The sequence below is a fragment of the Carlito syrichta genome, unplaced genomic scaffold (genome assembly GCF_000164805.1).
Source record: "Carlito syrichta isolate Samal-C Ts95f unplaced genomic scaffold, Tarsius_syrichta-2.0.1 Scaffold224691, whole genome shotgun sequence".
Lineage (NCBI taxonomy): Eukaryota > Metazoa > Chordata > Mammalia > Primates > Tarsiidae > Carlito > Carlito syrichta.
This window is the reverse complement of record NW_007168787.1, coordinates 17,103-34,391: the sequence shown is the minus strand read 5'-3', so window position 1 is coordinate 34,391 and position 17,289 is coordinate 17,103. Positions and strand designations below refer to the sequence as shown.

Genomic DNA, 17,289 nt, shown 5'->3' with positions numbered 1-17,289 from the left:
CCCCAACCCAAAAAAAAAAAGAAAAAAAAAGTTTTCTGAACTGAGTTATATTGATACCAGAACCTATCAAAGTGAAAAAGAAGAAGGAGGAGGAACACTAATTATACTTCTTGGCTTTGGGGTGTGAATATCAATATAAAAACCATAAATAGAATATTAACAAGAAAAAATGTAGCAGTTTTTATTAAAAATACGGATAATTCCCTCAATGATGTATTTCTCAATACCCTAGTAAGTGGAGTGTCTTTTGGGGCATCTCAATTCACCTAATGGGGAAAAGGTCCAGGTTTAATATAATAAATTCACCTTCATACTTCTATCTTTCTACACCTTTAGATGATCCTCTATGTCTTAACAGTTCTAGCTTTGAACGTACATAATTTAATGTAAATAAGAATTTATTTAAAAGTTTTAGTCAACCAAGTAAACTGACTATACAAGCTAACACATTAAATTCAGAATCTATGATAGGGGCAACTGTCTATATATTGAGGATCAATAGTCCATCTGCAAATTAGATTTCAGCCATTTTTCCAAGCAGTTGGTTCTCTCTTAAGGTTTTTGTTCAATAGTTCAGATAGATGTATCCAAATGTACAGATTTTAAATGAGGAAGATTGTGCAAATCCAAGACATCAGATCCATTCCATTTGCATTTTAGTCTTTCAGTCATCACCACACGAAAAGGAAATTACTGCCATCAACAATGAAGTCTTAAGGCAATTCTAGCCCAGAGCAGAATTGGCTATCTACTTGACCTGCATCACAACTGGCAAAAAGGAGAGATGTAGACAGTTGCAGCACAGTCTAAGTGGCAGACAGTACACCATTCTTCCCCAGTCAGCTGAAAGTCAACATATGCAAAATCAGAACACTCCACTGACGTGCTAAGTACAACAGAGGCACTATATTTAATTTTGATTGCTGGTGAGTCGACTATAGGGATTTGCAGAAATGGATTCAAGAGAAAACAAATTTCCTTGATTGACCTCATCCTGATCAGTTTTGCCACCTCCGGAATCTGTTTGCTCTGTGTAATATCTTTGGATGGCTTTGTTATGCTACTCTCCCCAGATACAAATAACAATGGTGAATTAGCAAGCGTTTTTGGATGTTTTCTGGACACTTGCCAATAATTCAAGTGTCTGGTTTGCCTCTTGTTTCAGTATCTTCTACTTAAGATAGCCAATGTATCCCACTCATTTTTCTTCTGGCTAAACCTAAGATCAACAGGGTCGTTCTTGGAACTCTTCTGGGATCCTTTCTCATCTCTTTATTTATTAGAATTTCAATGAATGATGGTATGTGGCATCACTTCTTCAAGGCCAGTCATGAAGGAAACATTACTTTGGAATTAAAAGTGAGTAAAATCCCAAATCCATTCAAACAGATGACCCTGAACCTAGGGGCTATTGTTCCCTTTATTATTTGACTGACCTCATTTATCTTGCTACTTTTCTTTGTATTTAGACATACCAAGCAGATGAAAACTCATGCTAGTGAGCCCAGAGACCCCAGCACAGAGGTCCATATGAGAGCCATGAAGGCAGTGATCATCTTTCTGCTCCTCTTCATTGTGTACGATGCAGTCTTTCTTGTAATAACCTCTAGATTTCTGATTCCTCAGGAAAAATTAGTAGTGCTGATTGGTGGCATAGTAACTCCTATTTTCCCATCAAGCCATTCATTCATTCTGATCATGGAGAACAACAAGCTGAGATAATCTTTTCTGACAGTGTTAAGATTTGTGAAGGACTTCCACAAAGGAAGGAAGCCCTTTGTTCCATAGAGACTACTGTAAAGTATCTTGAATACAAAGAAAAGAAATCAACAAAAGACTTTCTTCCTTCTCCTAAATGTTTGCATTCATTTATTCTTATATGTTATTGAAAATCATTAAGATCTATCACTATTCCAAAGATACGTACTGTGTTTCTTCACATTCCTCTCTTGTTCAGTTCGGAATCTAATGTTATCATTGAGCCATATGTGTTCTTTATCTTTACAGGGAAATGAATCAAAATCCCACACTAACATTTCATCATTTCGTGTCATTGACTAAATGCAAGGAGATTTTATTTCTTTCTGACACATAATGGCAACAATCTTGAACTCAACGTGCAGAGGAATTTCAGGCAAACAGGCTCAGAGGAAGAAATTTTAGAACTTATCAGCCCTTCCTACAAAGTCAACCATGTAAAAAAAGAGCTATTTTGAACTGAAGGCTGGTCCTTATCTTACTGTCCCATCTCCTCCATTTCTGGAAAGGTTTGTCCTGATCAAGAGGGGAAAAAAACAATCTTTGGTGAGGTTCAACCTAGGACGGGATACGATATGGAAAAAGAAGTATAATCTCAAGAATGAAGGCCTGACCAGAAAGTAGAGGTTGGTACAGTTAGAAATGTGTATACCAAAACCACCTTGAGAAGGAAAGTTAAGAATGTGGTTAGGTTGTTTCTTAAGTACCCGTGCCTGGTGATGGTAATTTTAGGAGTCAGTTCCCAAAGACTCTTTGGAACCTTCTCTTTACCCTTCTAACTCAGGCATTTCTGACATTCTTTCCCCTTGCATCATCTTTATTTTGTTTCTGCTAATATTTTATAAATAACTAGGTTTCCTTAAGTTAATAATCTTATACTTTCCTATTACACATCATTTACTTGTAAGAAACAGAAAGAATAAATACTGCATGTTTTATGTACATTATAGAACTATTTAAATAAGAACTCTAGTTTACTGTGATTTGTATTGCTTATATTCAAATGTTTTGTGGATTATGTTATGCCTTCCCCCACCCAAAAAACCTAATTTAATAGTAGAATCAGTTGTAGTCTCTGAAAATATTGTTTGGTAAAGCAAACGTTATTTTTTTATGTGATTGCTCCACCTAGAGATATGATGACAATGTGTACTGTGAGATCATAAATCTTATAAAATAAGTTTTTTGGAATGAAAATAATGTGAAGTGTGAATTTCCTTAATTTTAGATGAAAATGCTTATTATCCAGGAGGCAATGTTTCAGGGAGTGAATTTTCTCTAAAAGTATTTTCCCATTAAATAAAACTAAAAATTACAAATCTTTATCTACCATCTTTCACTTCTAATAAACAACAGCAGAGAGAGGAAATTCTTAGTAAATATTGCTGTTCATTATTAGATGCTAATTAACTATTTAAATAAAGACAAAAGTTAGTATCCTCTGAATATTAACTCTTTACAATACAATCTAATTGTATTAATTATTTCCAAAATGGAAATCTATTTCCACCTAGAAGGCATGAATTGTGGATCATTTGTAATTTATGGTTATGAAAGTTAAGTTTTATTTATATATTTTTACTTTTATTACACATTTATCTTTTTGTTTGCTTTTTGTGACTCCCAATTCAAAACTCAATTTGATGGGTCCAACACATAGAACTGCAGCAAGAAGCCTCTTGCAAATTTATGAAATAAAATCTCTGAATTTGCATGAGAACAATTTTGGCCAAACGTTTCAGTTATCACCCACTAAAGGGTAACAATTAGAATTTTTCCAGGCTATAAATAACAAGTCAAACTGTTTGTTTGGAGCAATCAGTTGGCTTAGTCTTCATGAATGTAGAAACAATCCTATTTCAGAGAAGAGCTGGGTACTTCTGGAATGATACCAAACTCAAAATAATGACAGATGAAAACATTATTTCGTGATTTGAAGAATTTATTTATCACACTTCAATAGGTCATTTGTAAATTAGTTCATCTGCAGTAACATTTGAAATCAGATTGTTTTTTCTACAAACATGTTCAATACCAAAGATAACATTTTCATGATCATAATAACTGGAGAATTCATAATAGGGATGTTGGGGAATGGATACATTGGACTAGTCAACTGGATTGACTGGATTAAGAAGAGAAAGATCTCCACAACTGACTACATCCTCACCAATTTAGCTATCTCCAGAATGTGTTTGATCAGTGTAATGGTTCTAAATGGTATAATAATGGTATTCTACCCAGATGTTTATGAAAATAATAAACTGATGGTGATCATTTTTATTTTCTGGACCCTCAGCAACTACTTAAATATCTGGTTTGCCACCTGCCTCAATGTCTTCTATTTTCTCAAGATAGCCAATTTCTCCCACCCACTTTTTCTCTGGCTGAAGCGGAGAATTGATAAGGAGATTCGCTGGATTCTGCTGGGATGTTTTGCCATTTCCTTATTGTTCAGCCTTATGCTAGTAATGGTACTGAATTGTAACTATAGTGTGGATGTAATTGCAAAACATAAAAAAAACATCACTGGAATATCTCATGTGAGTAAAATTCCATACTTCAACCCATTGACTCTCTTGAACCTGTTTGCAATTGTCCCAGTTATTGTGTCACTGATCTCCTTTTTCCTTTTAGTGAAGTCACTACGGAGGCATACTAAGCAAATAAAACTCCATTTTACAGATTGTAGAGACCTCAGCACAGAAGCCCATGTAAGAGTCATAAAAATTGTGACTTCGTTTCTCTTCTTTTTTTTCCTATACTATGCGGTTTTTCTTTTGATGAACTTTAGTTATCTAATGACAGAAGAAAAGTTAGCAATTATGATGGAAGAGATTATAGCAATTCTGTATCCCTTGGGTCACTCACTTATTTTAATTGTTGTAAATAACAAATTGAGGCAGGCATCTGTCAGGGTGCTGATGTGTAGAAAAATAGCTTGCATGTTGTAAATTTTTACTTTTATAAATGGACTTTAAAAGCATACCTTAATTTTTAGTAAAAGACAATTTTCTTATAGGTCTATTCTCATTTTTTTTCCAGTTATTCTGTTTATTTTGGATGCATATCTTTGTGATATTAGGACCTATTAGCAAACCAATGAATGCATCCTTTATGTCTCTTTACAACACAGACATTCTCATCTTTCCACTCTTTTTTCTTCAAGAATTTTTGAGCTCATGCTTCTTTTCTTGTCTTCTCAATGCAAATGTTAGGCATGCATTGCCTAGTTAGATTTTACTTTGACCTATTGTAAAGTGCACTTCAGCTACATTTCTTAAATTCTCATATTTTTCTATCATACACTTTTTATTGCTTGCCCTTAATTGTGCTCCTGTGATGCTCTGCTGAGTGACCTCCATTTGGCTTACTACTAGGAGCTCAGATTTTCCCTGGCTTGTCTCTGGTTCAGTTTCCTGAGTAATGCTTTGGGTAATCTTCCAGGTAATATGTCCTGGTGGACTTTATGCTGACGCTTTCAACTTCTTTTCTTTGAAATTAAATTTTCTCTCAAATAACTTTCATTTCAGGCAGCACCTGGTAGCACAGAACCCCAAGCATTTCTCTCCAAAGAATGTTCCTAAGTGCTTTTCACAATCTGGTTAAAAGAATGGAGTTAACTAATATTAGTCAGACTGCTCACTAAGTTCCCTTCTCTTTTTTTCCTTTATTTCAGTAGTTTTAAGAGATACACATGGTTTTTGGTTACATGATTGCATTGTATAGTGGTGAAAAATTCTAGGCTTCAAGTGTACCCATATTCGTACCCATGTACATTGTACTTGACAGATTATTTTTTGTTCCTCCACCCCATCTTCCTTCTGGGTCTCCAGTGTCCATTATATCATTCTCTATGCTTTTGCAGATACTTCATTTATCTCCCACTAATAAGTGAAATAATGTCTTTTGCAGCAACGTGAATGGAATTGGAGAACATTATCCTAAGTGAATTCACACAGGAACAGGTTTCTTTCATTAACAAAATCTTGCAAGGGTTTTGACTAAAAATTTGACAAAAGAAATTAATTGGAAGGAAATTATCATATACCATGGAATAACCACATACTATCACTAAAAGAAGTAACATATGTCCATGACAAATATAGAGCAAATTACCCCCAAATAGACAGAAATTAGAGTCATGAATAATATTCCATTCCATTGTGAACATCAAATTCCTCCTCACTATAATATTGAACCACTTTGTCTACATGTCTCAGGTTGTGTGTGTTCTGACCATTCATTTTTTGCTTTCATTCACACCATTTGCTATGTCTAATTCTGGTATATTTCAATCTACTCATTTCCTTTTATTATAACTAAAAATACTGTTATACATCAACCATTGATATTATACTATAGTTTATACTATATTAAACTATCAACTCTTTTTCTTCTCTTATGTAAAATTCACTATGTAAAATACTGATATTTATATACCTAAGTATATATACTTTATCAACTAATTTCTAATATATGGGATATTTATATTGCTCTTTGTTATACAAGACAGGAGAATTTATGTTCTTTTGTTAAAATGCACTAAAATATTTTACAAATTATTTATAAATTCTATGCTTGGATTAACTTTATATTTTTCTGCAGATTTAGATAAAATAAATGTTTTATAGGATTAGTACCTTTGGAAAGGTTTCATCCCATTAGTCTGAGCTTCTTTCTTCCATGTTTTGTATTTTGTATCTCCTGTGCTTCAAGGATCTCCAGTGACCACAACAACTGGAGTTCAAAATAGTAGGCTTATGACAAAATGCTGTCTTGTAGAATTATTGATCTTAACTGCATGCATTCATATAACTTCATGCTGTATAACGCTGGCATGCATAAACCTACACTTACTTGCAAAAACAAAACAAATTAATATAAAATGATTTGGGTGAGGTTCTATCAGAGTTATTGTGAGCACTTCATAAAAATGATGTACCTGGAACGGGAATTATTTTCAAGATTAGAGGAAAGCAGTCATCTGTGTATATGACTGCATAGTTATACAATTTGTCCAAAAATCAGGGCTGCATCTCAGAAATGAAGGATGAGAAAAGACATGCATTCCTACATTTCAAAATGAGAATTAGTCTGTAGAGATGTGGTACTTTGAATCTTCAGTCTCCTGTTAAGAAGGTTAAGGATCTAGATGCTGAAAGCAATTTGAAAAGGGGGAGGGTGAAGATAATGAAATACAGGGTTTTACTTTCTTCTCTCACATGTATACAACTGCCCTTGAGAACATTTTACTTTTTTTTTAAAGCTTTACTGAAGCATAACTGATGTATAAAGAACTTCATATATTTAATGTGTATAATTCAGGAGTTTGAATATATTCAAACACCCTTGATACCATTACCACAATCAAGGCAATAGATATATCCCAGCCAGGCTCAGTGGCTCAGCCTGTAATCCCGCGCCTTTGGGAGGCTGAGGTGAGTGGATTGCCTGAGCCCGCAGGTTCGAGACCCGCCTGGACAGCGAGACCTCAGCTCTACAATAAATCAAAAAGTCAGCCAGGCGTGGTAACGCATGCCTGTAATTCCAGCTACTCGAAGGCTGAGGGTGAAGGATTGCCGGAGCCCAGCAGACAGTCTGGGCGACAGAGTGAGACTCCAACTCAAAAAAAAAAAAAAAAAAGATATATCCAACATCTCCTGGAGTTTTCTTGAGAATATTTTAAATAAAAAGAAGAAAGTCTAAAGATAATATATATTTTTATTTATCATGAGTCTTTCACCTTATTATATATAACATCACTAAACTATAATCTGACTAAACTATTGTGTCACTTGATCAATAAAACAATTCATTATTTTGAAAGACATTCTACCATATAATGTTCATCTGAACAACCAAGATAATGAGCTAAAATTTTTTGAAACGAAGTAGCTTATATTTAGTGTTAACCTTTTCAATTTCCTGAAAATATATAACTCTCAAAATGAATCTTACTTTGGATTCTTTACTAATAATCAATATTATCATTCAAAAACTGCAGATTCTTCCACAGATTTCAATTTTTTGCCTATTTGCTAATTGCTAGCAAATTCTTGAAGTTTATACTTGCTAAATAAAATGCTGAAAGTCTAATGAAATTTGAACTTCTGTCTTCCTGAAAGAACTAAAGTACAATTTGGGATATACACTAAAATATTGTTCATTGTTTATTTGAAATTATAGTTTAGCAGAATATTCTGCATTTTGGGTTGCTGAATCTAGCAACCCTGTTGAGGTCACAAGTATGCATCACAGATTAATGAATTCAAAATTTGTACAATCTAACCTCAGGAAGACAGTAGGACCATAAAAGGGAATTGGCACAATTTGCATCTTGGTAAACAGTAGCTTAACCTAAATTAACCATATGTGGAAAAGTACCTGCCTGCTTAGAAGGCAAATGGGCATAAGTAGCCAGACCAAGGATCACCAACCACATGACCTGCCAAGACTAAATAGGACTTAATGAAGATAGCAACAGTCTTCATTTATCATCCAGTCTCCATCATAGGACAGTCTACAAGGAAGAGAGAAGTAAATTAACTGCAAAAATCTAAGAAGCAGGTGTAGATATCAAAACTGCCTCAGGTCATCCAGAAATGGATTGCATATTTCTCTATATAAGCATGCTGAATAGAGTGGCGAGTACTTTCATGCTCATATCTGCTGGAGAGTTTTCAGTGGGATCTTAAGAAACGCATTCGTTGGATTAATAAACTGCTTGAACTGGATCAAGAAAAGAAAGATTGCCTCCATTGATTTAATCATCACAAGTCTGGCTACACCCAGAATTTGTCTATTATGTATAATACTATTAGATTGCTTTATATTGGTACAATACCCAGATGTCTATATTGCCAGCAAACAAGTGAAAATCATTGACTTCTTCTGGACATTAGCCAACCATTTAAATGTCTCATTTGCAACCTGCCTCAGTATTTTCTATTTCCTCAAGATAGCTAAATTTCCCTTTTCCTCTGGATAAAGTGGGGAATTAACAAGGCGATTCTCAAAATTCTGCAGGGGTGCTTGACTCTCTCTATGTGTATTAGCCTTCCAGCCACTGAGAATTTGAATGATGGTTTCTGGCACGGTGTTAAGGCAAAGTGGGAAAAAAAACCATAGCTTTAAGATGTGGAATAAATAAAGATCAATATGCTTCTACCAAGATACTTCTCAACCTGTTAATGCTATTTCCCTTTCTATGTCCCAAATCTTTTTGGTCCTTTTGATCCTCTCCCTTTGGAGATACATCAGGCAAATGCAGCTCAATGCCACAGAGTGCAAAGACCTCAGGACAGAGGCCCATGTGACAGCCCTGAAAGCCATCATCTCATTCCTCCTCCTTTTTGTTGCCCACTATTTGTTCTTTCTCATAGTCACCTCCAGCTACTTTATGCCTGAGACTGAATTAGCTGTGATTTTTGGTGAATCAATAACTTTAATTTATCCCTCACGCCATTCATTTATCCTAATACTTTGAAACAATGAATTAAGACAAGGATTTCTAAGGGTGTTTTGGAAAGTAAAGTATATTCTAAAAAGAAGAAAATTATAGCAATGTAAACAGATCTGAAAAGAAACTATCATTTTCTAGAACAAAGATGTTTCTTAATTATCTTCAGATCTTCAATTACTTTTGTTTTTATGAAGTAAGTTACTCTTAAATATTATTTACTATACATATAATTGTAATATAGAGAATCTTATGTAGAGTTGACTTTGCTCTCTCTCTCTGCCTCTGTCTCTCTGTCTCCTTGTCTTTCTGTCTCTTCTCCAGGTCTTTCTTTCTTTAAAGTTGGTGTTTTTTAAAACATGTTTTAGAACAAATAGAAATTAATATCCCAACATTAACCTGGAGTAGACAGCATTTTCATAGTTAGTTATGAAAATCATTTTTCCAGATGCAAAGTGGTATGACTAATTCAGAACAACTGTAATAGTATCTTGCTGTAATTTGCATCCCTCTGAAAAGCACCTGGTTCATCCTCATAGTTCTAGTTAGATTTTTCTTCTCTGATCATCCAACTAAGCTATACCTTTGGAAAAGACTCAATAAGGTTATTGTTCCTTTTTTTTTTTTTTTTTTTTAGTTGGAGTTTCACTGTCATCCACACTGGAGTGCAGTGGCCGCTCCCAGCCACTGCAGCCTCGACCTGCTGGTCTCCAGCGATCCTTCCGCCTCAGCCTTCCAAGTAGCCGGAATTACAGGCATGCGCTACCATCCCGGCTGATTTTTTTTATTTATTTATTGTAGAGATGAGGTCTCGCCAAGTTGCCCAGGTGGGTCTCGACCCCACGGGCTCAGGTAATCCACTCACCTCAGCCTCCCAAAGTGTGGGATTACAGGGTGAGCCACCGAGCTCGGCTAAGGTTATGGTTCTTAATAAATGCTCTGGGATTCTATGGATACAGCAGAATTAATACTGAGTATAATCATAGTTAAGTTATTTATTGTGATTAAAACAAATATTGACACAGTTGGTTCCAAGATTATTTTAGGATCATAGAACAATAAATGGAAGACACTCTACAAGTGATGAAGGGAAAATTTATGTAGAAAGTTTCTGTAAAATAAAGAGCCTAATAGAGCTATTGATTATTTATTGAAGAAAATTTCTCACAAAAGACATATTTAAGTTTGCTTTTACCATACTTGGACTGCACTAGACAATGATTGTCAACATGTTGTGATAAAATGATGTCTTCAATGAAAAACTTATATATCGAGATGTTAAATGTCAAAACTGTTGGAAGAAATATCAGTTCAATGCAGATCATCTCTACACCCCAGGGAAATATTGTTTGGATTGTATGTAAGACATCTATGAGATATATCTTTGGAATATTTCATCAAAAGCATATCATTTGTATTGTGGCAAAGATATTTTAGGTAATCAACTCTGTACTAACTAGTCTAGAGTAGCCATAAACCTTGTGTACAGAAAAGAAAGTAGTTATAAATGAAGAGATATGTTATTCTCATCTTTAAATTTGGTAAAAATTAAAATTAGTTTTCCTTAGTTTCATTTATTAATTTTTCTTCTCTGAATCTGATAGTAGAAAAACATATACATTGATTAGATTGATAAATCTATAAAGATTTATGGAGTGCCTTGTAAGTTAACGAAACAACAGAAAATTAGATGCATGACTGAAGCTTTGATTTCTTTTAATATTGTCTGAAAGAATGTCTTTCCCTGAACCCCAATTAAGCAAAGTCTCAGTTTATGTAAATGTATTAGACATGAGAACAAAAGAACCCCGAAGGCTAATGGAACTCTTGGAAGTGCTACATCAGATGTCTTTATATTGTGGACCCTGGAAACTTGATAAGTTACTTACATTGAAAATATAGCACCTCAACATTCTATCTGTCTGTGGACAGAGGAAGAAAAAGAATACTGATGTAGAAACAGCAGCAGTATTAGTGAGCTCTTACTGCACATAATTCTTATTGGTGTATCTGAGATGACGACTATATAACCAAAGTAGGTAGGTTTATCTTCTGAGGTAATATTAGTTCTGAGAAATAATAGTAAATAATAGTAAAGATAGTGAAATCTGAGCTGAGCCTTGAATGACAAATATAATCTAGCCATACAATGTTCTGGAGAAATAACATGCCAAGGAGATGGCAGAGCAAATTTGAAGACCTTCAGGAGGAAATGTTTGGGAAAGAGCAGTAAAGTTTTGAATGACCAGACTGTTGTCAGGAGTGACTGGCTGGAAATGATGGCATGGTCAAGATCGTAAAAGGCCCTGTAGGTCATAAGACGGAATTTAGATTTAATTTAAGTACAATGGCAAGATACTGAAGGATTTAAAAACATATGCAACATAATTTGATTTACATATAGATTTATGTTAACTTTAGTTCTAGGAAGAATAAATAATGTGTATATTGGAGAGGGAGTACAATTAAGGGAACCACCTAGTAAGTTATTATAGTGAGCAGGAAATATGAAATACCATAGTGTTTCAGATTTGGATGGTGACATCAGAGTTTGGAACTTTCTTAATGGATGAATTTTATATATTATGTAGGTAAAGCTGATAGGCCTTGCTAAGTGATTAGATTAAAGAAGGAAATTGAAGGAAAAGAGGACCCAAAATCTTTTAGATTGTTTTTACTTTAACAACTGGAAGTACACTGCTATCCAGCATTGAGGGAGGAACTGTTAATTGAGGGAGGGGAGAATATAAATAAAAATTTCTATTTTTACATGTTCTGTTTGACAGTACTATGAAATAACCAAGGAGACAATTGAATCGCTGAATCTGTAACTAAGAACAGATATCACAAATATAAATTTGGAAGTCATGAACATATAAACAGAGTCATCTTTAAAATAAAGTCATTCAAGTGGAACCTCATCAAACTAACAAGCTTCTGCAAAGCCAGAGAAACCATCAAGAGAGTGGGGAGACCATCCACAGACTGGGAAAAAATATTTGCTGTATGGCTGACAAAGGCCTAACATCTAGGATCTACAAGGTACTCAAACATGACAAAAAGAAAAAAACAAACAGCTCCATTACAAAGTGGGCAAAAGATATGGGTAGACATTTCTCAAAGGAAGATATACAAGCAGTCAACAGATACATGAAAAAATGCTCAGCCTCACTAGTCATAAAAGAAATGCAAATTAAAACTACATTGAAATACTACCTCACTCCAGTCAGGATTGCTATCATCAATAAATCAAAAAACAACAGTTGCTGGAGAGGATGTTGTGAAAAGGGAACACTTTTACACTAGTACAGACTCTGAAAAACAGTGTGGCGATTCCTAAAAGTTCTAAAAATCTACCTTGTATACGACCCTGCAATCCCCCTACTGGGAATTTACCCAGAAGAACTCAAATCACTCTATAAAAAAGCTACCTGCACACATATGTTTATCAAAGCATTGTTCACAGTAGCAAGAACATGGAACCAACTGTGCTGTCCAACAAAAGAGGACTGGATTTGAAAAATGTGGTACATATACATGATGAAATATTACGCAGTCATAAAGAAGAATAAAATCATGAACTTCACAGTAACCTGGATGGACTTAGAAGAGTCTATAATACTGAATGATCTTTCACAGAAACAAAGAACTGAATATCACATGCTCTCACTCATAAGTGGACCTTGAACAATTATCCTAATAGTATAAGAAAAGGTTTGGCAATATCAGGAAACTGCCAGAAGCAGGTCGGGGCAGCAGGACTGGCAGTATTGGGAATCTGCCTGGGGAAGGGGGGGCATACCTCATCAACAAAAGTACCAGCATAATGAATATTTGTATACCTAATCCTGAATTTTATCTCACATCTTTAAAATAAACAAATACAAGGTCATTGATAAAGATGTGACATCAGATCCGAGCCCTGAGATGTTTGAATCTTTTGGGGATAGATTGAGGAGAATAAATCAGTTTAAAAAAAAAAAAAGACAAGGAGCTTCTAGGAAGATAAGAAAAAAAGCAAGGAAAGTGTGGTGAAATGGAAATGTGACACAGGAAATAACAGACATCACTGTGTTACAAGGAGGAAGAGATCAGCTTTTTTCAAATGATGCTGAGAAAAACTAAAATTGACATAGTGAAGAAACCACTGGATTTGGGAACAGGGATATAATTGGTGACCCTAACAAGAGCAACTTTTGTGGACTGTAGAGGCAGAGGCTAGGTTCAGTGGGGCAGGTTAAGAAGGAAAAAAACAAGAAAACAGAGACATCATGAATACATAATATTTTTAGTAAGTTTTGTTATTGATGAGAATATAGTGTTTTCATTGGTTTTACTTTCTGTTGGATGATATAGTGAATGCATGCAACTTGAAATGATGTAATAGGGAGGGCAGTACTAATAATATAGAAGAGGATAAGTAATTGCTGGAGCAATTATGTTAAAATTATGGCCTTGACCTAAAAAAAGTGAAACTTCAGACCTCATATAAGGATATCTAAGTGGATGAGGCTGAAAATATCATACCCCCCAGATTTCCTGAACTTTTAGGGCCACCAGAAACAGATCCCTAGCCGCCTTGCAAGAGGAGAACAGCCACTCTATTACTGGGTACTGTTCAATTAACTCAACTTGAGAAGAGTTAGTATTTGTTTTTTCAAGATCTACTCTCTTACTCCTTAATATTTCAGGCCAAGATTACAGCACAGCCCAATCAGTTAAATACAGTTTCTCTTCCAAAAGAAAATAACTTCAAGTGAATATTCTTAACATTTCTAAGAAGGAAGGAGGAACTGTGCTGGAAATGGGTCTTTAGGGTAGTGAGCCAAGGAGTCCTCTTTATTTAGCTTGTATATAAAGAATTTATTGATTTAGAGGCTTTCAATAATGACTTGGGACTCAACATTCTGGCAAAAGCATGTAAATCAAGACCTGATGTACTGTTTACATGGCTCTGTGGAGTTTGGACACAGTAGTGACTTAGTATATAAGTTGGAGTTGCTGCAACTTCCTTGATATAATATTAAGAAGGAATCAGGAAGCTCAGGGAGCTGAGAATGACAGAAAAGATTAACTACAAAGGACCTAAGAACTCATCACCTGGACTACGTTTTCCAAGAGGTCTCCAAAGGGCATACCCCTCATTAAGACATAAAAAAATGCCCTAGTAAAGAGAGTACTGGCATCAATGAGAACTCAGTGATAGGCTGTTCTCTATAAGCCAGAGGTGACTGGTAGAAGAGGCTGCCGAGAAACTGGGTTTCTAAGTGTCAATGAGTTTCATGGAATTGCAAGATGCAGCACTCAGCCATCGTTACCATATTGAGCAGCAAGGCCGGTCAGAGTGTTAATCAGGGTACACGCTAGACAGTAATCTATGGTAATAACTAATATAAATGGTGTTTCTAGGCTTCAGATAGAAAGTCAAATAAAGTGCTTCTTGAATTATATAAGGAAAACTGAAATGCTAGGAGGCTACTGCAGTGGAAAATCACTGTTCTTCTTCAAGCTTTAAGTTCGAAGTCATTTCACATTGATTGAAAAGGAGGCTGGGTCCCACTGAGGAAAGACCCAGCAAAACCTCTGCAAGTTTTGGTGGTGAATGTTTTACCACTCCTCGATCCTCTCCAAAGTCAACTATAGTCACTTGGCAGAAGGAGAAAAGAGGAGTAATTAGATATTCTGAGATCTTTTAAATACAGAGTTCGACCTGACACTAACATCAGGGCAACCAAAATGCCATCATGATCTTCCAGTGAGAGTGAAGGGGGACAAATTCCTCAGGGCTTCCAATGAGTCCACATACCTACCATATGGTTATTTCCCTAGTTCCCAAGAATAAAATTGGGGTATATATACTTATCAGCTGTCAAACAATATCAAGGCTCTTAAGTTTTAAGTGGATAGAATAATTCATTGAGTAGATGCCAGCTAACTTTTGCCTTCAGCCATCCAAATTTTTAGTAGTTGTTGGGAAGCAGGTATTAATTGGGTGCCAGAAAGGTAGATATTCATGTAGATTTGGCTTCTTCAGGAAGAAGTTCGTGCATAGTAAAGGGTAGATGGTCATATTTTGGGTCAGTCTAATTTTAACGTATCTGGCAGGTATTGGCAATGACTGTGGTCTCTGCTTGCCTTGTAACCAAGCATATAGTTGCACTTCAAAGATAAAATATGTAGAGATAACCAAATGTGAGTCTCAGTCCAGGCCCATCATCACTATGTGTAGAGATAATTCTTCCTCAAATCTGTGGCTAGTAAGGAACCATTTAACATGATATTTAACTTGGTAAATTTTTAAATATTTAGTTAAAATTTACATACCAATGCCAACTTTTATCCTTAAAAATATCTCATTGAGTAGTAGAATGCTACTGAAAGTTAGGTGGCAAAAAAAAAGCTATTCTAAAACGGTTAGAAATTAACTGCCTGAAACTTTAAGTATGGCAGAAGAAATTTATTTTTAAAGAAGATATCTCCGTTCCAATCAGAATCATATAATTAAGCTCTCATGACCAACCAAGTGAATCAACAGCTCCTTCATTGTTTTCTTCTTTATCTTTAAATAATCACTCCGGCAGAGTCCTATTATCTGCACTAAGGACATAAAAATAAATGAAATATTGACACTGTCCATAGGAATTTAGAATCTAATAGAAGATTAAGCTTGGACATAATACATCATGAGGATCTCTGTCAGAAAAGTGGCAAAAAGTGTTATGAAAACTCAGAGCAGGGTTGGAAAAGGAAGGCCTCATACACGAGGTGGCATGTGATCAGGACCGTGGAGAGTGGAGGTATGGAGAAAAGGTCATGGTATTTTAATTATTTGGGAACAGTGAATAATCCAGTACGATTGAAGTTAAGATAAAGGATGACAAAGCTGGAAATGAAAATGCCAATTGTGAAAGTTGTCACAAATGGCAAATTTAAAATGTTATTTATTTTATAATAACCAAAAAAATTTTAAGAGAGTAGAATGATCATTCCTTTGCATATACTGGGATATAAATTGTTTAATATTATAAAATTTTGCCTAAAGAAGAGAGGTGCCTCTTTTCAAGAGATTTATTTTAATGTGAGCAAAGTTTCCCTAGTGGGCTGGGAGATCACTTTCAGATGATACTAGGTGAAAAGTGCAAGATAGAGCCCTGAGCTGAAAAAAGTATTGCTAAGCATGCCAGTATTTAGGATCTCTTTCCTAAAACAAAGATATGACATTAACTTTTTAAAATAAATGACCTTGGCTATTTGCTAGATTTGTAGTACATGAAACTATATTGATGTGGATATGGGATGTGGTTTTTGCAGTGCAATATTTTGAATGAAACAGTAGCAACCCATTATCAAGTAAACCATTGTTAATTATTTTCAATATCTAATATTATTATAAGGTTTGTTGGATTTTAGTTTTTACTTTTTTACACCCTTAATAAATGTCTTAATGGAAAATTGGGAAAGATCACAAATGGGGTTCCTACTGCTTGCAACATAAAAATAAATCTTATATATTCTTTAATCCTCACTTAAGTCAATCTTAAAAGTTTGTACCCCAGTTGATACATTTCTACCCCAGTTGATGCAATGCAAAATATACCCATGTTCATACACAGAGTGGTCATATTACTTCAGAAGTGAGATGGAAAGTCAATCAGGAATTAGGTGCTGAGGAAAACAGAATAGTTAGAGCTTAATTCTGCTTCCAAGGAAAATGCCAGTTCAAAATCTGATTCCAGAATTAAACATGATATAGTAAATGCGAAAATAAGCAGAATTAAACATGTTTAATTTATCTTTCTTTTATCTTAAACCTGTAAATTCTTCATTAATGCTAAAAGTAAACTATTTTTAACCTTGATGGAAATGTCACTGAAGCCTTCATTTTTATTCTTACCTGATTTTAGAATCAATAATCTTGGTCACCCACATTCACACCTATGATTCTCCCCAGGTATAATCACATTTTGTCATTCAGATAAACAAAGCACTTCTCTTTAGGCACAATTCCTAGCTTGACTATATTGTTCTCACCAATTGACAGATGCTTGCCTATGATACCTCTCTCTGTT

The 17,289-nt window shown here is 34.9% G+C and overlaps 1 protein-coding gene and 2 pseudogenes across 1 annotated transcript; all 3 read left to right on the top strand.

Moving 5' to 3' along the window:
- Positions 1–869: 869 nt before the first annotated feature.
- On the top strand, positions 870–1,788 carry LOC110595031 (annotated as a pseudogene).
- A 1,994-nt stretch (positions 1,789–3,782) lies between these two features.
- On the top strand, positions 3,783–4,712 carry TAS2R8 (taste 2 receptor member 8). Its single transcript, XM_021709426.1, has one exon. It carries the CDS (start codon positions 3,783–3,785, stop codon positions 4,710–4,712), a length of 930 nt encoding a protein of 309 aa, XP_021565101.1.
- Positions 4,713–8,390: 3,678 nt separating this feature from the next.
- On the top strand, positions 8,391–9,340 carry LOC110595030 (annotated as a pseudogene).
- The last annotated feature ends 7,949 nt before the right edge of the window (positions 9,341–17,289 follow it).